This window comes from Danio rerio, chromosome 3 (genome assembly GCF_049306965.1).
Source record: "Danio rerio strain Tuebingen ecotype United States chromosome 3, GRCz12tu, whole genome shotgun sequence".
Taxonomy (NCBI): domain Eukaryota; kingdom Metazoa; phylum Chordata; class Actinopteri; order Cypriniformes; family Danionidae; genus Danio; species Danio rerio.
In genome coordinates, this window is record NC_133178.1 from 5,859,542 (window position 1) to 5,887,129 (window position 27,588).

At 38.8% G+C, this 27,588-nt stretch overlaps 2 protein-coding genes and 1 long non-coding RNA gene across 5 annotated transcripts in view; 1 reads left to right on the forward strand and 2 right to left on the reverse strand.

Annotated features, from left to right (window-relative positions):
- The window catches only part of LOC141381123 (uncharacterized), a 41,534-nt gene extending 18,529 nt beyond the window's left edge, over nucleotides 1-23,005 (forward strand). The window contains exons 2-3 of the long non-coding RNA XR_012400793.1: nucleotides 21,651-21,776; nucleotides 21,956-23,005. This is a non-coding gene — a long non-coding RNA (uncharacterized lncRNA). The remainder of the gene's footprint in view (nucleotides 1-21,650; nucleotides 21,777-21,955) is intronic.
- LOC141375007 (uncharacterized) lies at nucleotides 1,358-27,393 on the reverse strand. 3 transcript variants are annotated; one of them, XM_073944037.1, is made up of 3 exons: nucleotides 13,215-13,454; nucleotides 6,168-7,481; nucleotides 1,358-6,086 (listed from the first exon to the last, which is right to left on the reverse strand). In XM_073944037.1, the coding sequence occupies exons 2-3, from the start codon at nucleotides 7,474-7,476 to the stop codon at nucleotides 5,953-5,955; spliced, it is 1,443 nt and encodes a 480-aa protein (XP_073800138.1). In that variant the 5' UTR covers nucleotides 7,477-7,481; nucleotides 13,215-13,454; the 3' UTR covers nucleotides 1,358-5,952. The 3 variants fall into 3 exon arrangements, with proteins under 3 accessions (XP_073800138.1, XP_073800137.1, XP_073800136.1); XM_073944035.1 differs by lacking the exon at nucleotides 13,215-13,454 and adding exons at nucleotides 16,636-21,314; nucleotides 27,252-27,393 and having other exon boundaries at nucleotides 4,393-7,481; XM_073944036.1 differs by having other exon boundaries at nucleotides 1,358-7,481.
- On the reverse strand, nucleotides 17,726-27,393 carry LOC100002283 (uncharacterized). The gene is made up of 2 exons (XM_073944034.1): nucleotides 27,252-27,393; nucleotides 17,726-21,314 (listed from the first exon to the last, which is right to left on the reverse strand). Exon 2 carries the CDS (start codon nucleotides 21,307-21,309, stop codon nucleotides 19,768-19,770), a length of 1,542 nt encoding a protein of 513 aa, XP_073800135.1. The 5' UTR covers nucleotides 21,310-21,314; nucleotides 27,252-27,393; the 3' UTR covers nucleotides 17,726-19,767.
- Nucleotides 27,394-27,588: the final 195 nt, after the last annotated feature.

Below are 27,588 nucleotides of genomic sequence, written 5' to 3' on the forward strand. Positions count from 1 at the left end.
ACCTCAGCTGGATGATTTCATTCACTTATGCCGAGTTCAGACTGCATGATTTTCAAAGTAGTCGTGTCACATATGTTTTCACTCTGCATGACTATCTGGGCTAGCGTTTCATCGCTGCTTTGTTTACACTGCAAGATGGATCGGCGACAGGGACTTTCACATTGCATGACTTTACTATAGGGAGAATCGCCGACAACTTCGTCCAAACTACGTCTCACAGCCAAAAACACGTCGTATATCTTTTGTTATTGACTACATAATGAGAAAGATGGGGTAGAACATGTACATGTTTGCTCACCTGGGTTTAAAGGGAATTAGCCATTTCTCCTCAACGTTGATAATAAACTAATTTCTTTCTGTATGAAACGTCAAACAGACACGGTTGCTCCTGAGTCCTGTCAAACCTCCACTAGTTTTCCCTCCATTTCGTGGGTCCATATAAACCGAAAAAGAGCGCTTTTAACTTCAACCCCAGCCTCCCGCTGGCCTGCAGCAGGTACACACACACGCACACACAAGTGAAAGCTGCTCTCTCATTGGCTGTAGGCGATCGCTGATGTTATTTTCAGTCAAAACTCAATTCACACAGCATGATTTGAATCGCCGACAGCTCCAGATATTCAGCACACCAAATATCTCAGAGGCATCGGCGACTCATCGGCGATTCTCTCAGATCGCGTCTTTGATCGTTCATACTGTGTGATTGTCACTCATGTGCACGAGCAGCGATTTGCCTGTGATTTCAGGCATTTGTCGGCGATTTCTCAAAACCTGTCGGCGAGCCAAAATCGGGCCTAAAATCACACAGTCTGAACTAGGCATTAGAGCTGTGCTACACACTGCACCCATAATAGGGGCTCTTTAGGGTCTTTCTTTGCTACTTCAAATGAGGCAATTCAGCAAAAACAAAGCTCAACAATATATCTTGCTCACTGTACCTTGAGCTGTCAACTGTACATTCAACTGAAGTTCCCGGGCAGTTTTAGGATCATCGTATTTTGGCAGTCATCGCAATTGAGCGTGGGCGCATGTCTGAGAAAGCAGGTGTGAGTCGCACATGAATCAGAACGCAAGTGCCCTTATGACCTTACTTCCATAAAGCTGTTCCCGTTACGTTACTCACAGATCCTGCTCTTTTCATTCTTATCCTGATTCTGGCTGTGTTTGCACACTTCTCATTTCTCATCAGACTACAGTCTGCTTTTACATGGCTTCTTCATAGAAAGTATAAAGGTCGAACAAGCAAAGCATTATAATAATAATAATGCAACTGAAAGTAATGCGATCATCAAAAATGTATCAATACATTTCTCAATAATGACTCGTGAAAACTATCAAAATAATGACTCGATTACTAGCTTTTCTGTAATGTTTAATGATCATTATCTACAGTTGAAAGCAGAAGTTTACACACACTATATAAAAAGGCACATAACCATTTAAAAATATTAGATGTTAATGTGACTAAACTATTTCTCTTTAAGGTAAGTTAGGATTATCACATCTGTTTCTGTTCTGTTTAACAGCAGAATAATGAGAGATATTTTTTGAGAAATTGTTATAACTTTTCTTGAAAGTCAAGTTTACATACAGTAAGGTTATTCTGCCTGTGAAAAAGCTCAGATGAGGATGTCAAGGTTTTGGAGGTTTCTGATTGGCTAATTGACAACATTTGAGTTCATTGGAGGCACAACTGTAAAATAGTTTTTAAGGAAAACCTCAAACGCACTGCTTCCTTGTGTGACAACATGGGAAAATCAACAAGCCAGAATCAACTAAACAGCCAGATTATAATTTGCTAAATGACACTGGGAAAAAGACTCATGTTTGGAGACATGTCCTGTGGTCTGATGGAGCTAAGATTGAACTGTTTGGCCATAATGACCAGAGTTACATGTGAAGGACAAAGGGGAAAGCTTACAAGCCTAGGAACACCATCCCAACTGTGAAGTATGGGGGCGGCAGCATCATGTTGTGGGGCTGTTTTGCTGCAGGAGGGACTGCTCCACTTCACAGCATAGATGGCATCATAAAGAAAGAACAGTATGTAGAAATACTGAAGCAACATCTCAAGACATCAGCCAGGAAATTAAAACTTGGCCACAAATGGCTCTTCCAAACAGACCATGACCTTAAGCATACTAATTGTGCTTAAATTAGTTAAAATGTGCTTTGGGGACAACAGACTGAATGTCTTGGAGTGGCCATCACAAAGCCCTGATCTCAATCCTATAGAAAATTTGGGGGACAGTTGAAAAAGCTTGTGCAAGCAAGACAGACTACAAATCTGACTCAGTTACACCAATCTTTTCAGGAGGAATGGGCCTAAATTCCTTCAAACTATTTTAAGAAGCTTGTGGAAGGATACCCAAAACATTTGACCAAAGTTATATAGTTTTATAGCAAAGCTAAAAAAAATACCAAGGAAATGTGTTTAAACTTTCGACTGTCTAGGAACTAATAAAATTCTCGTATTATTCTGACATTTAGCAAATCATTTAGGTAATTCTAACTAACCTAAAATAGCAAACATTTAGTACCAAATTTATTCTACCAATGATAGAAATGAGGTTACATTTAGGTTGGTTAACAGCAGTAATTTCCACACAAGCCAAATTGAAAAACACATTTACAACAGAATATGGAGCTACTATAATAAACTTGTGCTACAAAGCAATTCTGTATAAAAAGGCACGCACAAAGTTTCATAAGTAGAGAAAAGTAATAGTAATATAATTTCCTGCTCCACAATTTCCTAAATTTTACCATTCATTGATAACTGATAAAATTAATCCATTACACTGTAGAAAACTCTCACAAATGCACCAGGATTAAATATTTCACTAAATAATAATAAAGCAAAAGATAAGCATAACATGACATTTAAATCTCTTAATTTTATATAATTGATCACTCCTAAAAATAAAAATAAAGAAAAAAGGCCAAGGGGCCGCTCACATATCACATTTAAAAGCGTGTGAAAAGCGATTTGCGACCATCAACTGTTATCTCAGAGGATTATAAAACAAGATTTATTCATGGAGAAAATGTAAAAGCACTGTGATGTTTGGGTTTTCTGTGTTTGACTGAGGTAATTAATCTATTGAAATGTGTATATTGCATTCAAAGTATGAATCTGATTGGTCGTTCTTGTCACATGGCTTGCAGTGCACCATTGGAATTTTGAAAAGTGGCGATGCTTTTAACTAGGTGCGCCTGGAATCTGCAAGCAGCACACCTCTATTAGAAATAACGAACTTGCGTATGCAAAGATATGTGAACAGCCCCTAATGCAGGTCGCACATGGGATGCGTCACGACACGGTCCGCACATGACAGTTAGAAGTATCGCACACCAGACGCGCAAATTTGCACGCTATTTAAAATGAAACAAATCAGATAGCGCTCTTTGGGGCGGCAGTAATATAAAGAGTCTCCCGAGTCAAAGCTGGGCACCGCAAACAGCCGCTGACTTGCGGCGCCGGTGTGTGTACCCTGATAGAAACCTTTGTTTAGAATTTTCAAATGCATGACTCGTTGCCGAGCGATGCATCCTGTGTATGATGCCCTTAAGGCTTTTCTAAATAAAGGGCTCAAATAATAAGAGCGATAATAGTAAGATAAGAGCTCTGATTGTCCACTAGAAAACGCAATTAGCTCACTAAACATGGCTAAGACATGTTATGTATAACCCAAAATCAGAAAAGGTTGAGACAGTATAGTGAGGCAGATAAAAATTTTGCGATTTCTAAAATTACGTTGACTTGTATTTCATTGCAGGCAATACAACAAACATAATTTAATGTGTTCTTCATGATTTCTTTTTCATAAACACATATTACAATTTTGGTTCTTGCAACACATTTCAAAAAAAGTTGGAACAGGAGGAACTTAGGGCTGGTAATCAGGTAAATTGGTTAAATATTGATGTGATTTAAAATAGGTGATGTCAACAGGTGATTGTAATTATGATTTGGTACAAAAACGGCATTCAAGAGAGGTCTAGTCCTTTAAGAGCAAAGATGGACAGAGGATCACCAGTTTGACAACAAATACCTGAGAAAATGATTGAAATGTTAAAAAACAATGTTCCTCAAAAGAAAGAGAAGAGGAAATTTGGATATTTCACCTTCAACAGTGCAGAACATCATTAAAAGATTTAAGAAATCTGGAGGAATTTCAGTACGTAAAGGGTGCAAGCCTGAGCTAAACAACTGCAATCTTCGATCCCTCAGGCTGCACTGCATCAAGAATCCTCATTCATCTATAAGCGAGATCACCACATGGACTCAGGACTACTGCGGCAAACCGTTGTCAAGTACCACAATATGTAGTTACATGCACAAATGCCAGTCAAAACTGTACTGGGCCAAAAGGAAGCCCTATGTTAACAGTGTCCAGAAGCGCAGTCAACTTCTCTTGGCTCGGAGGCATCTGGGATGCACAATCACACAGTGGAAACATGTACTGTGGTCTGAAGAATCAGTATTTTTAGGTATTTTTTTGGGAGAAATGTATGCTGTGGACTCTGACCCAAAGAAGAAAATGATCATCCAGACTGTTACCAGCAAGTCCAAAAGCCAGGGTCTGTCATTGTATGGGGTTTTGTCAGTGCCCTTGGCAAAGGTAACCTGCACTTCTGTGATGGCACCATTAGTGCTGAAAAGTACATGGAGATTTTGGAGCAATATGCTGCCTTCTTTTTCAGGGAACTACATTCTGCACACATTACAAAGTCTTGGCTGCAGAGGAAGAGGTTTCAGATACTTGACTGGCCTACCTGCAGTCCCGACCAGTTTCTAATAGAGAATGTGTGGCGCATTTTGAAGAGCAAAATGTTACAATGAAGACCCTGTACCGTAGCCCACCTTAAGACTTGTTTGCAGGAAAAATAGGACAAAATTACAGCTGAAACACTTCATCACTTGGTGTCTTCAGTCCCTAAATGTATTTTAAGTGTTGTTAAAAGGAATAGAAACATTACAAATTGATAAATGCTTTACTGTTCCAACTTTTTTTTTTTAAATGTGTTGCAAGAACCAAAAAAAATCCCTAAAAACACTAAAAATCATGAGGAACACATTAAATAATATTTGTTGTATTGCCTGCAAAAGAAATTGCTTAAACGGAAATGGAAGAACGAACTGAAATGATGTCATGCTTAATGAAATTGCTTTGAGACGGTTTCACCAGTTTGAAACAGCTCACAACTTTTTGGTCGAGATTGTTTTGGCTCCTAAACACATTTGGGCTGCCATTGGTCCATGTCAATCACGTAATTGGTGTGGGTGTCTGGAACTCCTCCTTCTTTGACATGTGATTAAACTCCAGATAGATTGACGGATCGACTCATATAACCAAACTTTTAACTGTTCAGCTCTGCTCTAAAGTTCCATTCATGCGTTACGAGACATGACCGTATGAGCGTCAATGATATCCATGACTTCTGCCGTGGTAAGAAATCATATATAAGCTTGTTCAACAGCAGAAATCGCACTGTGTGTACTCCTGGCTTAAAGATGGTGCCATTTGTGCTTTTGTAGTGTAGCTTGTACATGTTTTCCCCCATCGATAGAAGATGTCTTGAAACTGTTTCTGCTTGCATGGTTGTGGTTTGTTCTTTGTGAGAGGAATTTATGAGCTGAGCAGGACCTAAGCTCTGATCCTTCTTAGAAAATGTCAAATAAAGTTTGGGATGTTGTCACTTTGAATTTGTGAGGTGTGTGCAGAACCAGCCAAACTGTCGATTTGATCTGGAATGGGTTGGTTCCGTTTCCGGAGGTGAACAGATACAGTGGAAGAAATGAACTGAACACGGAGACTAGAGAGCCTAATTTAACCCAATGTTTGAAGTTGTGGAGGTGAAACTCTTCAGATGCTGATCACATGTGAACGCTTTCTCTCCATTTTGCAGAGTTTGTAACTGATTGAAGCTCTTGTTGCAATGTGAACACTAGTTAGGTTTCTCTCCAGTGTGAATCGCCTCATGTTTTTTCAGATGCCATGCCTGGCTGAATCTCTTGTTGCACTGGAAACACATGTAAGGTTTCTCTCCGGTGTGAATCCTCTCGTGTTTTTTCAGGTTTTCTGATCGACCGAATCTCTTGTCGCAGTGTGAGCACTTGTACGGTTTCTCTCCGGTGTGAATCCTCTCATGTCTTTTCAGGCTTTCTGATCGACTGAATCTCTTGTCGCAGTGTGAGCACTTGTACGGTTTCTCTCCGGTGTGAATCCTCTCATGTCTTTTCAGTTGTCCTAACCTACCGAATGTCTTCTTGCACTGGAAACACATGTAAGGTCTCTCTCCAGTGTGAATCCTCTCATGTAATTTCAGGCTTTCTAAGTGACTGAATCTCTTGTCGCAGTGTGAACACTTGAACGGTTTCTCTCCAGTGTGAATCCTCTTGTGTATTTTCAGGCTTCCTAATCGTCTGAATCTCTTTCCACAGAGTAAACATTTGTGAGGTTTTTCTCCAGTGTGAACTTTCTCATGCGATTTCAAGCTTACCAACCAACTAAATCTCTTTCCACACTGCAAACACTTGTGAGGTTTTTCTCCAGTGTGAACCTTCTCATGAATTTTCAAGCTTACCGACCAACTAAATCTCTTTCCACACTGCAAACACTTGTAAGGTTTCTCTCCAGTGTGAATCTTCTCATGTGATTTCAGTGAACTTAACTGACTGAATCTCTTATCACAGTGTGAACACATGTACGGTTTCTCTCCGGTGTGAATTCTCTCATGCGCTTTCAAGGTGTTTGGCAGTTTGAATCTCTTGTCACAGTGTTGACACGTGTAAGGTTTCTCTTCAGTGTGAGTCTTCTTGTGCAGTTTTAAGGCTATAGCTGTAATAAAGGTCTTCTCGCACTCAAAGCACATGAACTCTCTCACTCCAGTGTGGGTCTTCTCATGAAGTCTTAAAGTGTGGAGGTGTTTAAAACTCTTTTGACACACAGAGCATGAATAGGATTTCTCCTTTGTATGAACTCTAAGGTGAATCTTCAGTTCTGAAGCCCTCAAAAAGGCTTTCCCACATTGATCACATTCGTGTGTTTTCTCTCCATTGTGGATGATCATGTGTCTATTACGGGTTGAGGCTTGACTGAAACTCTTCCCACATTGAGAACATGTGAACGGTTTCTCTCCAGTGTGGATCCTCATGTGCATCTCCAGATTCTGTTTGCAATTCAGACTCGAGCCACACTGAGTGCAGGTGAATGGTGTCTCTCCGGTGTGGGTCCTCTTGTGTTTATTAAGAGATAATAAGTATCTGAAACTCTCCCCACACTCAGAACATGTGAATGGTTTCTCTCCAGTGTGGATCCTCATGTGATAATTCAGAGTTTTTTTGCATGACAGACTCTTTCCACACTGAGCGCAGGTGAAATCTGAGCGTTTCTCTGTTTTCTTCAGTGGCTTTTTTTCTTTGATTAGAGTTTTCCCTCTCTTTTTCACATGTTGGCGTGTCTCCTTCATTAGGCCTGAAATAAAGAAGGCGACAGCATTTAAAGACTTCGATCTCTGATTGAACTTGCACACAAACTGCACTGAAACAACTCTATCCTACAAAGTGTACAAACAAAATGATAACAGAGATCAGACAAGCTGATGGCGGAAAACAGATGCATAGAGAATGAGAGAGAGGGAGAGATGTTAATTCTGTCAGCAGCAAAGGCAACAGCAGCACCACCACAAGGGTATAGCTAAACCCTTGTGCAGAGTTACTGAAGTTTGTCCTGCGCGCTTGCGGTTTTTTTAGTTACTTCTTTGGTTTGGTGCGTTAATCTTATCGTTACTATTATTCAAAAGAAGGTAATGATTCGCACTCAATTGCTTTGTACTGTTTTTATTTTTACTTTTTCTTACATTTTACGGGTGATAACAGACAAACAGACGTTTCGGCACAAAGCATTCCTCTGAGGAAGGTTTGTCTGTTATCACTCGTAAAATGTAAGAAAAAGTAAAAATAAAAACAGTACGAAGCAATTGAGTGCGAATCATTACCTTCTTTTGAAATATAGCTAAACCCTTACCTAACGTTTCTTTGATCGTTATTGGGATGTTTGTTGCAAGGCAACCTTAGGTATCTAGAAAGGCACCATTAACAAAATACAATCAGGGCTAGTCATTAACACCCGCAAAATGCTGGAAGATTTTAGCTGTGGCGGGTTAGACAGCCACCATCACTAGCCACTTTGGCTGGTTAAAAATACTTTTCAAATTGTAGTTTTCCTAAAAGCAGAATTAAACAATAAGGATGACCCAATATCCGTGCAAATGCGATCTTAGTATCGAGAAGCAACAAATTAAAAAAATAATTGTGTCTGCGCGAGCAAAAGAAAGCAGGTGAATACCGAATGAGAGGATGATCACTCGTGCCAATAGCTGATGTGGTGCGCGCTCCCGTTTCCTTGCGTGAAGCAACTGTGCCTGGAAAGGCAACTGGTGTGATCGGTTCTCTTTCAAATAGACTAGACAAAACATTATGCTCATGCACCCGGCAGTCTTTCAAGAGCGCCAGTACTGGTTGCTTTCGCTTTGACCATTCTTTGAACAGATTATTAATTGGCCTAACGTTAACCGTGTGTATGTGATCAACCGATTGCATGTAGTTTCTTTAGTTGACATTACTTAAAACGGTGGATTAAAACAATGTTGAGACTAGCATTTAAGATGTTAACTGAACATGGAATAACAGTACTAGCTAAATAGAGTTAATAGAATAATCTTAGTGTAAAACCGTAAGTAAGGTAAGTAAATATTCAAGAGTATGTGAACTTGAATTATATATTAAAGTAACTTGATTTTTGCTAGTTAGTTTACTTTGGAAGCTTTAGGTTTCTTACTTTAAGGCAATAACTGACTTACAGTTGAAGTCAGAATTATTAGCCCCCCTTTGATTTTTATTTTCTCTTTTAAATATTTCCAAAATTATGTTTAATTGAGCAAGGAAATTTTCACAGTATGCCTGATAATATTTTTTCTTCTGGAGAAAGTCTTATTTGTTTTGGCTAAATTAAAAGCAGTTTTTAATTTTTTAACACCATTTTAAGAACAAAATTATTAGCCCCTTTAGGCTATTTTTTGCCGATAGAACATATTGATGGTTTGTTCTGTAGACTATACGCTGTATAGAAGTGTTTTGAAGAATATCTAGTAAAATATTATTTACTGTCATCATGGCAAAGATAAAATAAATCAGTTATTAGAAATGAGTTATTAAAACTATTATGTTTTGAAATGTGCTGAGAAAAATCTGCTCTCCGTTAAACAGAAATTGGGGAAACAAATAAACAGAGGGGCTAATAATGTAACTTCAGATTTCCTTGTAAGTTTATATTGCAAAAAATACGCAATTTGTTTTTAAAACCTTTAAGTAAACTGAACTTGATAGAATTTCATGTTTATTTATTCAGCAACAGCTCCCTATATTTTTTTTTTACCATGGTACTTTGAATTTTCAGACTGAAAATATACTGTACAGGCCCCTAGCCAGGGGGGCTTCAGGTGGTTTGAAAGACCCACCCCTCACTGACACAGAACCAGAATTTGTCCCATACATGAGCTCATTTGCCCTATTTTTACTTTTATGCCATCATAAGTTGTGAAAATGACGCATTGAAAATGCCATAAGATCAAGTGGAATCCTCTGTTGACTGTCGCTTCGTGTGACTTCAGATAAGACCAAAGCAAACAATTATTTTTCATGAGTCGAACATCCAGCTGTGCAAGAATCTGACATAAGTTTTAATTTGATTTGATAATTTTTTTCTTATTTTCAAACAGAAATATCATACAAATTCTTCAACAAAAAATAATTTTCAGTCGAAAATGGAGCGGGATGATTATTTTCACACCCCATTACTACACACATCATTCGTCTATTTTACTTATTAAACTTATTACTTCTTTTACTTATCTCTTATTTTTACATGAGACATTGGAGCTCTGCATGAAACATCCTTTTGGCATTTTTGACATATGTTTGATTCCATTTATACATTTACATTTTATAACATAGACCCAAAAAAAAAAAAATACATAGTACTGCAAAAAGCCATTCATTTCATCATACCTTTCTCATTTTATCCTTTTTCAATCACCTTCATCATTATATTCCTTTAATAAAATTCATAATTTTTAATAATATTATAATTTATTAAACTTTTTAAATTGATTAATATCCTGAAACTGTTTGAGAGTCTGATCTAGACTGTTCCATGATTTCACACAACATTTTTGTTCTTCTCTCAGATTATATCCCCTTGTCTTTCTTCAAAAAATTTTGTATGCATTTCGGAAGTATTTTATTTCTAGTTTTAAACCTTGTGCTGTTTTAAATGTAACTAAATCATTGAACTTGAGTATTTTGTATGCTCCAAATACCCACATTTTCGAATGACTTTTTTCCGAATTGTACCTAAAGATCGTAAATTAAATTTATATGTATTCCCCCAAATTTCAACACAATAACTTGTATATGGCAACATAAGTGTGTTATATAATACATTGATTTATTGTCCAGGATAAATCTTGCTTCATACACTATTGCTACAGTTTTGACTAATTTTGATATCACATTATTTTTGTGTAAAGTCATCTTTCACTATTGACCTACTGTATTGTTTTTAAATAGAGAAAACGTTTTACAAGTAACGTTTTATCTAAATCCTGGACCTTATTCTTGAAACAAAACAAAAAAAGAACAATAAAAGCAGCCTGTAGTAAAACTGAATTTATATAATTGGGCTAATGTACTTTTTTGAGCACAAGAGAGGCTAGAAAAACCATCACGCTCTACATTATTATTATTATCATTATTATTATTGTTGTTTCAGGCGGTTCATTCTGCTGTAGTGACCCAGGATTAATAAAGGGACAAAGCCAAAAAGAAAATGAATGAATGTATTAATTTTTATTATTCAAAGGGTCAAATTCTGACTGAAGAAATTTGAGTGTGCTGGCCAGTTTGTGATTTGCCTAATACATAACAATAGATACATTTTATTTTAATTTAAAACTTTGACAGAATCTTTTTTTTTCTTACGATGTTAAAAAATGTGTTTTTTAAAAATAAGTAATTATTGGAGCAATTCCAATGTTATGGATGTGACATTTGCAGTAGGGCTGCTGCACGATTCTGGCTAAAATGTGAATCACGATTTTTATTTGTTTTTTTTTTTGCTTAGAATCGAGTTCACGATTTTCTCACAATTCCGTAAACGTAAAATAAAGGTTAATATGTTTAGCCTATTATTATTGTTAATTCTCAAATATGGTAAAACAACACTAATATTATTAGGCCTATGTGTAGGTTTACTGTTGGTTAAAGTGCAAAATTTTGTTTAGGACCAATTCCAGTGTTATGGATGAGACATTTGCAGTAAAAACCCTATATACATTCACGGAGAAGGTATATGCTAACATTATATTGAAACATCTGTTTAAATTTTCCAGAACAACTGACCACAGAGTTATGGAACCAGAAATATATCAATCTGTAAACATATTTTGTACTTTAAATTAAGAAAATAAACATCAGTTATGGATGTGACCTAAAAAGTTTACAGTCTACAACATACTTTGTGGAAATTCTGTGAATTAAATTGCACAACTCAAAATAAATAATGATAATCAAAAGGATAAAAGGCACTTACTACAGAACAAAAATGATTGATGTTATTTTATTTAATATTTATGCATTTTTTAGTCATTATGGATGTAAACGATGTGAAATTGCCACTTGTGTGACTTTGGTAAATTAAATTTAATTGTTTAAAAACATTGACAACGACATTGAGTATTTCTAAAATACTGTAAAATAATTGCTTGCACAAGAAACTTGAAACGTTTTCCATATTTTGGTGAAAACTTTTTTTTTTCATGGTGTGGTTGACATTTGCATGGAATTGCTCATTCATATTTATTCTTTAGGAAATATTTTTGGTACATCAAACGTGTGGTTATGATAACCACCCAACAAGCATATCCAGCTAAAAGAAGTGCTTAAAATGTCACTAAATGCAGTATTTAATAATAATTATTATTAAATATTTAAGTAGAAAATGAGGCAAACAACTCCAAAAAGGTCTACTTTTTGAGAAAAAAGAACCATCGCTTTCACTGTATATTTCGCTGTACGACTTCAAAACAAACATTAGCACTATTCAATTGACTGAACAATGTTGTACTTAGATAGTCATTGGCCACTAATATGATTTCACTAATTAGAACTTACAATGAATATGAGCAATTCCGTGCAAATGTCAACCTTGCCATGAAAAAAAAGTTTTCACCAAAATACGGAAACCGTTTCTGGGTTGTTTTTTTGGGGGGTATTTTGCAGTACTTTAGAAATACTCAACAATCTGTAAATGTTTTCAAACTATTCTATTTGATTTACCAAAGTCACACATTTGACAATTTCACATCAGCCACATCCAAAACAACACTTTTCCCTCATAAATGTGAAAATATTAAATAAAATCAATAATTTTTGTTTTATAGAGAGCCAACTCTTCTCATTTTGATTATTATTGTTTCTTTTGGGTTGTGCAGTTTAATTCACAGATTTTCTACAAAGTATGTTTTATTCTGTAAACCCGCAAACTTTTTTGTCACATCCATAATGTTTATTTTCCACATATAAAGTACAAAACATTTTTACAGATTGATATTTTTCTGGTCCCATAACTCTGTGATCAGTTATTCTGGGAAATATGAACAAAAGCTTCAATATAATGTTAATGTATACTGTCTACGAATTTATGTTTTGATTTTTTCCTGCAAATGTCACGTCCATAACCTTGAAATTGCTCATATTTTACTGAAATTATATTATTAAGGAGAAAGTCTAAATGTGTGAATATAAAACCAACTTTACCTCAATAGTTTTACTTGGTTACATATTGTATTTACACGTTGATAGCCTCAATTTCAAGCCAATAGGTTTATTAAACAGGTAAACAATAATTAACTTACCTCAATAAAACAAATAAATAAATACAAAGAGATTAATCTGTGTGTATAAGTTTCGCAGCTGTTATTATTAGATCTTAACTGACGCAAAAAGCTTCATGAAGCCATCACTAGTGTTAGTGAAACGGTTAACCAAAAACAAACCTTTAAACGAAGTTGTGGAAACCAAAAATGACAACATGTACACAGCTCTAAAACCATAAAAAAGGAAAAAGAAAAAAAAACAAGCAACATACCTGTTTAACGTTAGATATGAAACCGCTGTTGAAATAGCTGTTGGCTAACGTTAAGCCCTGTTCCTCCAGTTGTATTGATTGGGAAATTGAAAACGTTACAATGAAAAAACGCGAAGAGTTGTAGTATTCGTTAAATAAACACCCGGGAGATTAATTATTAAAACCATGTAGCTTCCTTATGCCTTCAGCACTGAGCTTGAGCATCTGAAGTTTCATGTTGTTCTGAGCTTTTACTCCAATGCATCCGCTATAAATGTATGTATATTTATATGCCGTGTACTACTGCCATCTAGAGGACAATAACTGCGACAGCAACTTATAGCGGTTATAAAGGGCGCCAAGTATTAAACCGGTTTCAGTAAAACGAATAACCCTGCTAAAAAATCCAGCTTAAACCTGCCTAAGCTGGTTGGCTGGTTTTAGCTGGTTGACCAGGCTGGTTTTAGAGGGGTTTTGGCCACTTCCAGGCTGGTTTCCAGCCATTTCCAGCCTGGTCTTAGCTGGTCAGGCTGGGAGATGACCAGCTAAAACCAGCTTGACCAGCCTAGCCAAGCTGGGAGTCCAGCCAAAACCAGCTATATCCAGCTTAAACCAGGCTGGTCAAGCTGGTTTTAGCTGGATTTGGGTGGTCATTTTCCAGCCTGACCAGCTAAGACCAGGCTGGAAATGGCTGGAAACCAGCCTGGAAGTGGCCAAAACCCCTCTAAAACCAGCCTGGTCGACCAGCTAAAACCAGCCAACCAGCCTAGGCTGGTTTAAGCTGGATTTTTCAGCAGGGATAATGAAGAAAGCGAAATCAATCAATATTAAAGGGGTAGTTCAACCAATAATGAAAGTTTACTGATCACTTACTCACTATCAAGGGATCCCTTCTTTCTTTTGTCTTCACAAAAGAAGATATTTTGAAAGAAGTATACACACACACACACACACACACACACACACACACACACACACACACACACACACACACACACTTAAAAGCAGAAGTTTACATACACTGTAAAAGGCACATAACCATTAAAAAGTCAGATGTTAATGTGTATAAACATTTTTTCTTTAAGGTAAGTTAGGATTATCAAATGTGTTTCTGTTGTGCTTAATAGGAGAATAATGAGAGAGATTTTTTGGAGAAATTGTTATAACTTTTCTTGAAAGTCAAGTTTTCAGACAATAAGATTATTCTGCCTCTGAAAAAGCTCAGATGATGATGTCAAGGTTTTGGAGGTTTCTGATTGGCTAATTGACAACATTTGAGTTAATTGGAGGCACGACTGCAGAATAGTATTTAAGGAAAACCTCAAACACACTGCTTCCTTGTGTGACAACATGGGAAAATCAACAAGCCAGAATCAACAAAAAAATTACAAGATTACAATTTGCTAAATTACGCTGGAAAAAGACTAATTTCTGGAGACATGTCCTGTGGTTTGATGGAGCTAAGGCCCCGTTTACACTAGTGCGTTTTAGATTTAAAACGGCGTTTTAGAATGAAAACGATCCGCGTCCACACCTGCGTTTTACCCAGCGTTTCTGAACAGCTCTCCGTCCACACCAAAAAGCTGAAAACGCACATCACGTGACCACACAGACACTCTCGGGCAAGCGCTGCAGCCCATCTACCCAGATGAGAACTTTGCTAGTCGGACTTCTCATCAAGCATCTCCCGCTGGATCAAATCTCACTATATTTATTAAACGTGATATTTCATTTATCTTGTTGTCTTTATCTAACGACATATTCCCTGACTTTGGTCATTGGAATCCATTACTTTTTCTCAGGTAACGTGTTTTGGCTGAGCGCAAAGATAAGTTAATGATTAATGTAACCACGTAGCCTATTCTGCATATTGACTGATCGCTTGCCTTTATTTCCTATAATGTATAAACTTATTGTATGTTATACTTTTATAATGGCCGTTATCGATTATTAAAACTGATATTCAGCAAAAGAGAGGGTGTGTTTCGTATTTTCACTGAAATTGAAAGGAGGCAGTTGTTATCGGCTCCGTTTTGTTATAAATATCCACACAGTGAAGATGACGCTCATGCAGCACGACGCCTCAACATTTCTGCATAATAGGCAGTTCCTAAATCATGTTTACATTTTATTGTTGAGAAAGTGAAACAACGTAGCCAGGTGATGTGAATGAAGTAATAAAGTACACTGTTCCCTTTAAAGATTTACCTGTGTCCTCGGTATGTTGTCCATATCAAACTGAAAAGAAGAGACTGCAGCCTTGATCAAACTTGCGAAGTCTGAACTTACAAGGAGAGAATGCAGGACTGAACTGTGTGTGTTAGGCTACTTAATATTGAGGAAAAGCCCCAATCAGAGAGGCGAATGTCTGCAGCCCCGCCTCCGTTTTCAGATGTCTTCGTTTTCCATCATCCACACTGAGACGGAGCAGCAGCGTTTCAGAATAAAAACGGCCTCTCCAGCATTTTCAGCGCTCGAGAACTCCGGCGTAGTGTGGACGGTTGGCGTAACCGTAGCAAAACGTATGCGTTTTCAAACTAAAACGCATTAGTGTAAACGGGGCCTAAGATTGAACTGTTCGGCCATAATGACCAGAGTTACATTTGGAGGACAAAGCATTATGTTGTGGGGCTGTTTTGCTGCTGGAGGGACTGGTCCACTTCACAGCATAGATGGCATCATGAAGAAAGAACATGATGTAGAAATACTGAAGCAACATCTCAAGACATCAGCCAGGAAATTTAAACTTGGCCACAAATGGGTCTTCCAAACAGACCATGACCCTAGGCACACTGCCAAATTAGTCAAAATGTGCTTTATAGACAACAGAGTGAATGTTTTTGAGTGGCCATCACAAAGCCCTGATCTCAATCCTATAGAAAATTTGTGGGCAGAGTTGAAAAAGCTTGTGCGAGCAAATCTAAATCCAATTCTGTCAGGAGGAATGGGCCAAAATTCCTGCAAACTATTGTGAGAAGCTAGTGAAAGGATACCCAAAACATAAAAAGTTATACACTTTAATGTAAATCATTTAGGTAATCCTAACAGACCTAAAATAGTAAACATTTAGTATGATTTACCATCAGACATTTAAAAATAATGGTTATGTTCCTTTTTTTAGTGTGTGTAAACTTCTGGTCTAACTTTACATGTGTGTATTTATTTGTAGAATTTTATTCATAATTTCATGTTTTTAATCAATTGATGTGAGTGATAACTTAAACTTGCTACTTTTTTCTTTCCAAATAATAGTTTTTAGCATAGCAAAACTATTAATGCTGTGGAGACTAAACAATGCTGTACACTTACATTTGGCACATCCCATTCATGATATAAATCAGATCTAAATAAGAACAACACAAGCACACTTTCTATACGTGCACATATACATCAGCAAGGTCTGCATACTGCTGTTAAACATGATATGAAGCAGATAACTCACGATTTGAGTTCAGGTAATGTGTGTCTCCTCAGCACATCTGCTCCACTTCCAGATGCCAGGTGATGCAGATGACTGTGATGTTTTAAGGAATAGAAATCTGCACATGGCACAATCAAGTTTGCATTCAGCTAGTCAAAATCGAAGCTAAGCTAAGCTGCATACCAAGCAAATCTCTGCCCAGAAACGTCATTGACCTCTAACCCCAGTATTCATTCAAGATAATAACTTTCAAGATAATAGTCAGCTGTGATTCTCTTCTCTTCAGTGTGAATTAGTGATGTGCGGATCGATACTAAAATATCGACATCTCCGATAACAGCTTTGTATGTTCTAGAATCGATTATCTTATCAAAATATCGATATTTCAGTAATTTGGAGCAAATATGTAGTTTATTGGAAACAGAAATACAGTGTTAAGTAACCACAATTATTCTAGTTTGTCTGAATAATGCCAACTTAGTCGGAACTACTTGTTCTTCCGCCTGGTAAGTCATGTGCGTAATTTGGCACTGTACAACTTCAGAGCACGCTAGCTAGGCACTCAGTCGACTAGCCTGGCGCATGTTGTTCTGTCATGCTGTTGTTGGATATGGGTGGCCGCAAGCGAAGCTATGTGTGGAGCTACTTCACTTCCAGGCCCGGATTGGCTATTCGGGAGGACCGGGAAATTCCCGGTGGGCTGGTCCGTTTTTTGGCCGCGAGGGCTGGTGTCCCTAGTTCCAGAATCGGTTGCTCTCAGCAGTCACACTTTTTAAAAATAATTTATTTATTTACTTGACCACAGCCTTCTTATTCATTATTTTACCGAAGCTCTGCTCTTTTTATCTATTTTCTCGTAGCCTCGTGAGCAGGATGCAGGTTAATGATGATATAACTAGATAAGTCACCATGAATCGTACAGCTGTTGTGGTACAGTGGTTTGTACGTTAGATTATGACGCGGCCAACCTGGGTTCGGTCCTTGTCTGAATAACAATTTTTTTTTTTTTTCATTTTTATTGTTAAGACATAATACTGTAAGGGTTGTTGAACGTTTGACGTTCTAAAAGAGCTGTTTTCTCAAAAAAAGACGTGATAGTGTAATTAGAAACTGAATTGGAAATAACCTTATTTTAATATAGTCAGTGGTGAACTGAGGTGGGCCGGTCTGAGGCTTGAAACTCCAGGGCTGAAAAAGAGTCCCACTCCGGCCCTGTTCACTTCCATGAACTCAAACAATGCGGTTTGTGACACGTGTAACACAACAGTGAGGTACTGTGGTAATACCACAAACATAATCAAACATCTACATATAAATCACAAGACAGAATATGACAACACCCTGACTAGGCGGTCAGAAGAGGAAGAAACGAGAGGCAGGTGCTACTAGGGCGAGACAGACATCACTTTCAGAGTCCTTAGGTGTAGCAGGCAGAAACTATCCAGGTACAGAGGGAGAAAATGTGACAATGATAAAACAATGGTTCAGAAATCTTCAAGGGGTCCGGATTAACATGTCACTACACCAAAAAGTGTGAATGTTTATTTTTTGTTAGGATGTTCGGGCAGAAGTTTTAAGACATTCATGCTCGAATGCTTTCAATAAATATGTAAGTTGGCTCTTTTTTGTATGATAATTCTTCATCAATATACAAGAATAACCTGTAATATGCCTCGTGTTCAGTATTAGTATGAAATGACACTTTTTAGTACACTACTTGCTACTTTAAAGGGTCACGAAACACCAAAACACATTTCTTTGAGCTGTTGACAGTCGTATGTGTGTCCCACACTGCTAAAAACACTATTAGACACCTATATTTCACTAAAAAGTGTAAATTGGTTGTTTTTGCGTTATTTCAAGTTATTTCAAATTTGTACTTCCGGTTTGAAACGAATTTTTGAAGCTGCGTCACGGTCACGACATAATAGCGTGTATTCCAGCGTGCAGACTGGACGTCTGTGCCAGAGTGTGTCTTATTACGTCTTACAGTGTGATGCATTAATGCATGAGTAAGGCTTGGTTCAAACCAATTAGCGCGCTCTATTGTGCAACTTCATTAATATTCATTAGTGTCATAGTGTTTAGACGACAGAGACGCCACGTTGTGTTGGCAAAACAAGCGTGAAGTGTTGCTTTTATAGTTTGCTGCAGTTAAGTTTCGTTTTCATTTTCTCTCTGTGAGAGCTCAGACTCATGTGTGGATTAACAGTGTACGCGACGCTCGACAACAATAACTTACGTGTCTAAGGAGGATTATTGTTTACCTGAGAGCTGTTCTCATCTGCAAACGCTGAGATCCGGATTCACTTGTAGTCTTCTCTTAATAAAGACGCGGCTCTAGTTGCTGGTGATTGTCCTGTCTCTACAGATTTGGTAAGTGAGCGACCAGCGCTCTTTGTTTATTCAGTTTGTTCGTATCGAACTAAGTTAACCATTGCACCAAGTGTAAACATGTTAGCACCACAACCAAACTTTAACCTCGTGTAGGATTTTCGCCGCATTTTGTGACCGGAATAACACACGCGGCTTTCTGAATCTACCTGCCGAGTGCATGTAAGTTTCCGGGAAATGCTGTTTTTTTTCTCTCATTCGCCGTGCGGTATCAAACATTGCATGAAAAATACACGCTTAGAGCAGTTCCTCGAATCAAATATCTCGTTTGTCGCGAGGGGCATGAATGAATTCCTTGAATGAAAGAGCCAAACTGCAGTTAAAGTCCAACATTTAATAATTTGGCAAATAATTCGACTACAGATGTCCATGTAGGTTAAACACCATCACTTTCTCCTGTGTGTGTGTGTGTGTGTGTGTGTGTGTGTGTGTGTGTGTGTGTGTGTGTATATTTTGACTCTGAAACTCGCGCGTGCCCAAATAGACACTCCCACACCATCCCACTTTTCTTCCTTCGACACTCCCCCCTAAACAGAGCTGGACACGCCCACTTTTCTGACTTTTTCCAAAGTAGAAGTGTGAAAACACCCTGCTGAAACGAGGGGGTTTCATGGCCCTTTAATTTACCAAACAGTAATTTTTGGGCAAAGTATCGGTATCCCCGATACTCGCCTTTATTTTACTTGGTGTCAGATTGAATAGTAAACCAGTGGTATTGCACATCACTAGTGTGAATCCTCTCATGTGACTTCAGGGGTCTTAAATTCCTAAATCCCTTTCTGCAGTGTGAACACTTGTTGGGGTCTCTCCAGTGTGATATCTCTCGTGTGATTTCAGATGTCCTGACTGACTGAAAGTCTTGTCGCAGAGGGAACACTTGTAGGGTTTCTCTCCAGTGTGAATCCTCTCATGTGTTGTCAGGCTTCCTGAGCAACTGAATCTCTTGTCGCAGAGTGAACACTTGTAAGGTTTCTCTCCAGTGTGAATTCTCTCATGTATTTTCAGATGTTCTGACCGGATGAATCTCTTGTCGCAGTGTCCACACTTGTAAGGTTTCTCTCCAGTGTGGCTCATCTCATGTGTTTTTAAATGTCCTGAATGACTGAATCTCTTGTCACAGTGGAAACACATGTAAGGTTTATCTCCAGTGTGATTCCTCTTGTGTAATTTCAGGCCTTCTAAGTGATTAAATCTCTTGTCGCACTGTGAACACTTATAAGGTTTTTCTCCAGTGTGAACTCGCTCATGTCTTTTCAGGGTTCCTAACAGTCTGAATCTCTTGTCGCAGTGTGAACACTTGTAAGGTTTCTCTTCATTGTGAATCATTTCATGTATTTTCAGGCCTTCTGACTGACTGAATCTTTTGTCGCAGTGTGAACACTTGTACGGTTTCTCTCCAGTGTGAACCCTCTTATGTTTCTTCAAGCTTCCCAAATGACGGAATCTTTTCCCGCAGAGTAAACACTTGTAAGGTTTCTTTCCAGTGTGAATCCTCTCATGTAACTTAAGGGTTTCTGACTGACTGAATCTCTTATCGCATTGTGAACATTTATAAGGTTTCTCTCCAGTGTGAATCCTCTCATGTGTTTTCAGTGAATCTAACCGTCTGAATCTTTTGTCACAGTGTTCACAATTATAGGGTTTCTCTTCAGTGTGAGTCCTCTTGTGCAGTTTCAAGGCTATAGCTGTAATAAAGGTCTTCTCACACTCAAAGCACATGAACTCTCTCACTCCAGTGTGGGTCTTCTCATGAACTCTTAAAGTGTGGAGGTGTTTAAAACTCTTTTGACACGCAGAGCATGAATAGGATTTCTCCTTTGTATGAACTCTAAGGTGAATCTTCAGTTCTGAAGCCCTCAAAAAGGCTTTCCCACATTGGTCACATTCGTGTGTTTTCTCTCCATTGTGGATGATCATGTGTCTATTACGGGATGAGGCTTGACTGAAACTCTTCCCACACTGAGAACATGTGAACGGTTTCTCTCCAGTGTGGATCCTCATGTGCATCTCCAGACTCTGTTTGCAATTCAGACTCGAGCCACACTGAGTGCAGGTGAATGGTGTCTCTCCGGTGTGGGTCCTCTTGTGTTTATTAAGGGATGTTAAGTATCTGAAACTCTCCCCACACTGAGAACATGTGAATGGTTTCTCTCCAGTGTGGATCCTCATGTGATAATTCAGAGTTTTTTTGCATGACAGACTCTTTCCACACTGAGCGCAGGAGAAATCTGAGCGTTTCTCTTCTCTTTTCAGTAATTGAGTTTTCCCTCTCTTTTTCACATGTTGGCGTGTCTCCTCCATTAGGCCTGAAATAAAAAAAGGTGACAGCATTTAAAGACTTTTTTTTATTCAGTTCAGTTGATCACAGTTTAACTTTGTACACAAACTGCACTGAAACAACTCTATCCTATAAAATCTACAAATGAAATGATCATTGTTACTGCGGCCACAACACATCTGTTTAAAGCTTCTGTAAAGAACTGACCTGCATTTGACAGATGACACAATTTCAATAAAATTAAAACTTCACTTTTTTGCCATCAACTAGGCTATAGGCCACAATATTTAGGGCATTCTATACATTATGACATTCATAAGACCTTAATATGAATTTCTGTTAAAATCTCGAATACCATTTTTAGCAAGTGAGGCAGGCGGTCTGCCATGAAGCCGAAGGCTGCTACCATCCACCAAAGTGGAAGTGGAGCAGGAAACAAAAGCATTCCACCAGCTGGAGGAGCCGTCACTGAAAACCAGAAGACAGACAGGTAGATAGATTCCTCCACTGGACTCCCAGCACATCGTTGTCAGATCTCTCAGCTGGTTGAGGGCCAAATGGCAATGTGTTTGGAGAACCGACCCCTAACTATTTTTTCTTATCCCACTCTCCCCTTTCTCTGTCTCTCACTCTGCCTTTTATCTCCTTTTCTCTTGCCCTGTTTCTCAGGTTCTCCCTTCTCCAGGGAGTATGCATCAACTCGGGGTGCCCCCAGCCTGTGAGGGGTGATGGGGTATGTAGCAAATGAGGCAGGGCAGAGAGCCGTGAAGGTATACAAGATGGGTGGCAGGAGTGCTAATTACCGACAACCTGCACGCATCACCATGCAAAGGAGTGGTCTGCCTTCCGCCGTCTCTTTGCATGGGGAGGTTGTGGGGCTCAACACCGGCGGATAAAGAGCCAGAAGCCATTCCAGAAAAGGCCAGGGGAGTCACCACTATCTGCCATAAAGCCGAAGCCTGCTACTATCCACCCAAGTGGGAATGGAGCAGAAGACAAAAGCATTCCGCCAACTGGAGGAGCCGTTGCTGGACATCAGAAGAGGGACGGGGGAATAGATTCCTCCATAGGGCTCCCATCAATATCAGATCTTTGGTTGAGGACCGAATGACAACAGGTTGGAGAACTGAACCCTATTTGTCTCTCTTCACTCTTCCATCTCTCGTCTCCCAGGTTCCAGCCCCCCAGAGAGTATGAACTGCCTCATGGTGTCCCTGGCCTGCAAGGGGTGATGGGACTATGTAGCGAGTGAGAGAGCCATGGGGGCATACAAGGTGGAAGGCAGGAGTGCTAATTAGAGACACCTGCACGCATCACCTGTTTGAGTCTCATGGAGGAGCTCTGGATGTTAAAAGAAGAACACAGCAGTGGAGGAAGCGAGAGGACCAGGCCTGGACGTTTTATGTGTTGCTTTTGGTTTTGGTTTGACAGCAGTCTCCATGAGGAACTGCCATCTGTTTTATTTTTCTAATTTTAAATTATTTAAAATATTTGTCAATTCTCCACCTCTTTCTTCCCGATGAGCAGGTGGCCATCTAGCTTGATTACACCATTATTGTATCTTGTTGCTAGTAAGATAACCAGGCTTTCAGCAAAACCCATATTGGTTTATTGATATTTCTGTACTACAACAAACTTAGGACAGTTTAGCAAAACACTGCCTCATCTGAACTCACCGCGAGTGAGACGGAGAAAATAAAATCACACAAGCACTGAGGTAAAATTAAATGCTCAAGACACAATCTTTAAAATAATGGCTTGTATTAAAAATGTTGACAGATTTATTTATTATGTATACGTGATGCACACACACATACATGGAAACTAGGGCTGTAACGATACACAATATAAAATCGAAATCGCGACACTCATATCTACGATCCTGTGTCCAGGGAGAATTGCGACACACCCCGTGATACCTTTCCAATAACGTCACGCGTGCCTGCAAAAGTTGAGCTAATTAACACTTTTTTTTCGTTCGACATTACAAGCACTGCTCCGTTTAAGCCCTCGCAATATTTAGCCGGGAGAGCTCGCACGGAGCTCTTAGTAAGGGACCGTCTGAATGTGTCAGGAATATCAAAAACAAAACCAACTTAACCCCGCTTGACAACAGACAACGCCAGAAACATTGCCAATGCTGTCAAAGCGGCTGGATTTTCAGCGCATATACGATGATTTGCTCACACTGTTAATGTGGCTGCACAGAGAGGGATGGGCGTTCACCAGATGTCAGGTAACAGCGCAAACTTTTCTGTAACCGCGCTGTGTGCTTTCTGTTTGAACCTTTGAGAGTGCTGACTGACAGGTGCGCGATGCGTGAGGTCAGAAAACACGACGAAGCTTTAAGTTAAGATGAACACAGTTTCTATAGTTATACTTTATTTAGAGATAAAGGTATATGGCTCTGCATATAATCACTCTATCTTGCTGGAGTTTATAGCCGTTTCGCTTTACTTCAGGACGCATTAATGCCGCTCTGAAGGTCTAATTGCTGTTTTAAGTTATCCAGAGCTGTATGAATATACAAACCTTGAATATCACAATAATATTAAATATTACAATTGTAACAACACAGACAGCAACACTTTTGCACAATCGATACCCAGCTGATTCAGTCGTTTCATAAGAGGACCGCGCCTCTTCTTTTTTCCTTGTCAACATAAAGGCAGTGAGGTGCGCCTCGTTTTCGCCCCTTGTTTAACTGCAAGGCATACTTAATTTGCGGGACGATAACGTATAACCCGTGCCTACAGACACATTTGCCAAAGAAGCAAAATGGAAGAAGAATATTGCTGTTTGATACAGACCTGTTGATGCTTAACCAGCGCTGATGTTGACCTGGATCTGCGTAATAAACGCAACAAATAGGCTTTACTTTTTATTTTACAGCTTATAAAGCATGTATGCACATTAATGCAATATCATATTTAAACAACAAAACTGTTTACAAAAAGTCTTCATATGCGCGCGTTGTTGCTGTCTTTTCATCACGCAGCGCGCGCACTTGAACCGCGAGGGAGAGAGAGGAAACCATAGGCTATATATCAGGACATAATCTTTAAAATAATGATTTCTATTAAAATGTAAAAGGTTTTGTGATTATAATAATAACAGCGGGGCATTAAATAAATGCATATTTTCCGTGAAGCGAGCAATTTGAGGAAGTCAGCGATTTTTATTTGACGGAAGAAAAAAAACATATGATTGGAAAAAAAAAGCCCATGCCGCTTATTAAAAATAATCAGTCAGTATTTTCATTTTGTAATATAAATTAATTATTTAAGTGAAAATAATTTAGGGCAGTCCTATTTTTTCATTCATTTTATTTAGATTATTCTGCTCTTCTGTGCTAAACACTGCAGGTGCGTGAAGATGCTCTGTTGTTATGTTCTATTATTAATATGCTAGCATTTAAAAATAAATCAGTATTTTAAAATGCAATATTTAATGTGTCAGACACAAAATAGACACGTCAATTTGTTTAATTTAAAATTAAAAGTAATCTGACCAGTTAACCGGTAATAACCGATTAATGAGCGGCGGTTGTCGGTTAGCAAAATTAACGAAATGAGCATCCCTAGTAGCCATTTAATTTACTTTTTCTATGTAAGAGAACTTGATTGAAAAAGAATTTTCAACATGCTTGAACCATCTACACAATGGAGTTTAGTTTTGTTTGTTTTTTCAACAGTATTTTGTTACAATGAAAACAGAAGTGATATAGCTTTGGCTATTTATTTATTTTATACATGGCTATTTATATTGTTAATAATTTGCATAGTTAATATTGTTCTTTGATGTTTAGTTTATAAAGATTTTTCAAATGTTATTTAATAAAAAATAGTTTTAAAAATCTTTTTTTTTCCCCACCCCCCACGAAAAAAAAAATCGTGATACGAACCGAATCGTGGGTCAAAAATCGTGATACGAACCGAATCGTGGGTTTGGTGTATCGTTACTGCCCTAATGGAAACAAAACTACACACAATTTATATATGCATGCATGTGTGCAATTATTAACATAGGCTCATTCTGAAAACGTACCCCATATACAATTCTGGAGATCGCAAATTATGTAGCCAGAGAAACGTATCTTTAAAATGAACACTACGAGGCGGTATAAAACTGTTCTTTTTCACGCTCACTAGCTGAGTGCTTACCTCCGTATCGACTTGAGATACAGAGAGGAGTTGACCATGATGACAGGGTTTGAGTCAGCAAAGGACAGTTCCAGAAAGCGGGACAAACAATAGCAAAAAAATGTAAAAGTAAATAACAGGTTGAGAATGTGGTAAAATCTGAAAACATGGGAAAAATCAGGCTGCTGCGAGGGTTCTTCTTTTCAAAACACTGTCGGTTGGGTTTAGGGAAGGGGGTATGCGGGTCAATCAGTGCTTTTGAAAACACTATTGGTTGGGCTTAGGGAAGGGTGAGGGTGGGTCAGCCGGTCGGTCGGTCATTCAGTCAGTCGACAGCAGCCTCTGGTGGATTTACGCAAGAAGAGCAGATGCAAATGGCACTCGCAAAAAAATTTGAGATCTCACGTGTACATTGCTGCCTCTGGTGGATTCGCAAAAACAAAAACTGCAAAAAAAAAAAAGTACTTCCTGGGACATATTTGGCGCTCTCCAGAAATGTATACTAGGTACATTTTCAGAATGAGCCTGGGTTGCATTAGATCAGGGGTGTCCAATCTCCGTCCTGGAGGGCCAGTGTCCCACAGAGTTTAGCTCCAACCCTAATCAAACTCACCTGAAGCAGCTAATTAAGCTCTTACTAGACATACTAGAAACTTTCTGGTGTTGAAGCAAGTTGGAGCTAAACTCAGCAGGACACCGGTCCTCAAGTACAGAGTTTGAACATCCGTGGACTAGATAATGTTGTACGGTACACAATAAGGTTTCCAATTGCTACTACAAATGTGTTGGTGATAAATCATGTAAGTAAAGTCTGGCAAACATCAACAACATGCAGGCTGAAGCTGAGGCTTTTTTAAATGCATTAGTTAACATGAACAAATGAACAATGTCAAAGTTTAAAACAGTTTAAACTTGCATGTTATTCATGTAGGCAGCACAGTGGCTCAGTGGTTAGGACTGTCACCTCACACCAAGAATAGAGGAATGAACTGCCAACTATTCTAGCGTATGCTTCCAGCCACAACTGAGCACTGGGAAACACCCATACACTCTCACATTCCCTCACACACTCGTACATTACGGCCAGTTTAGTTCATCCAATTCCCCTATAGTGCATGTGTTTGGACTGTGTGGGAAACCGGATCAACTCACGGAGAACATGCCAACTCCACACAGAAATGCCAGCTAGTCCAGCCAGGACTTTAACCAGTGGCCCTCTTGCTGTGAGGCGACAGTGCTAACCACTGAACCTCTCCCATTTTCTTATCTGTGCACCTGCATATGTAGCTTAGTTTCTGCTCATCTACTATCAGCGCCGCTGCTCTCTCTCTCTCCCTCTCTTTTGAACGGATGTTGACCCGGCTGCTTAACGTCTCCTCTTTTGGCACGTCTGCAATCTTTCTGTTTTCACTCTTCCTCTTTCTCGCGTTGACACAGTGTCAGCTTTTCCTGTTTGCCTCACTGCGGTTAGCCTCTTTGCTATTCTTTGTGTTGGAGGTGTGTATAAGTGGAGGCAGACTTTTCAGTGTGTCACTTCAGTGTGTAAAACATTTAAAATGGCAGTTTTCCATTGTCAAAAATGCCTGAAGAGTGTTTTACAAGAATGATATGAAGAAATATGTAAATAATGTGTTTCCAAATATCAAAATAACTGCAACAGCAGGTCCACCAGCTCAGCCAAGCTGGTCAACCAGCTTTGCCCAGCTACTAGTTTAAGCTGATAATAGTTAGTTTAATCTTTCAGTAGTTAATAACGGTTAACTGTTAACTGCTAACCAAAAACACTAAACTATAACCAACAAAGAGAAAGAAAAGCAACATACCTGTTTAGATATGAAATCGCTGTTGAATACCAGTAGGCTTTGCCCTGTATTTCCGGTATAATGAAGAAACGTGAAGAGTTAAGAAGTATTCGTTAAAGGGGTAATGAAACCCTCCTCTTTCAGTTCAAGTCTACCTCAGAATGTTTTCAAAAAATGCTACAAAATGGGGGTGGAGCAGAGCAGAGGGAGAAGTGGGCGTGGCTGGCAGAGCAGGAGGAAAAGAGCGGGAGAACAACTGTCAGTCAGCTGACCAGCTCAAGACTAAAACATTAGTTCCACACACAAAACATGAGGAGACACGTTATTTTATAGTTTACAAAGTTAAAATGCAAAGAAA

Bases quoted from the DNA above. Each gene is read 5' to 3' on its own strand.
- LOC141375007 (XM_073944036.1), bottom strand. From the start codon at position 7,476: ATGAAGGAGACACGCCAACATGTGAAAAAGAGAGGGAAAACTCTAATC.
- LOC100002283 (XM_073944034.1), bottom strand. From the start codon at position 21,309: ATGGAGGAGACACGCCAACATGTGAAAAAGAGAGGGAAAACTCAATTA.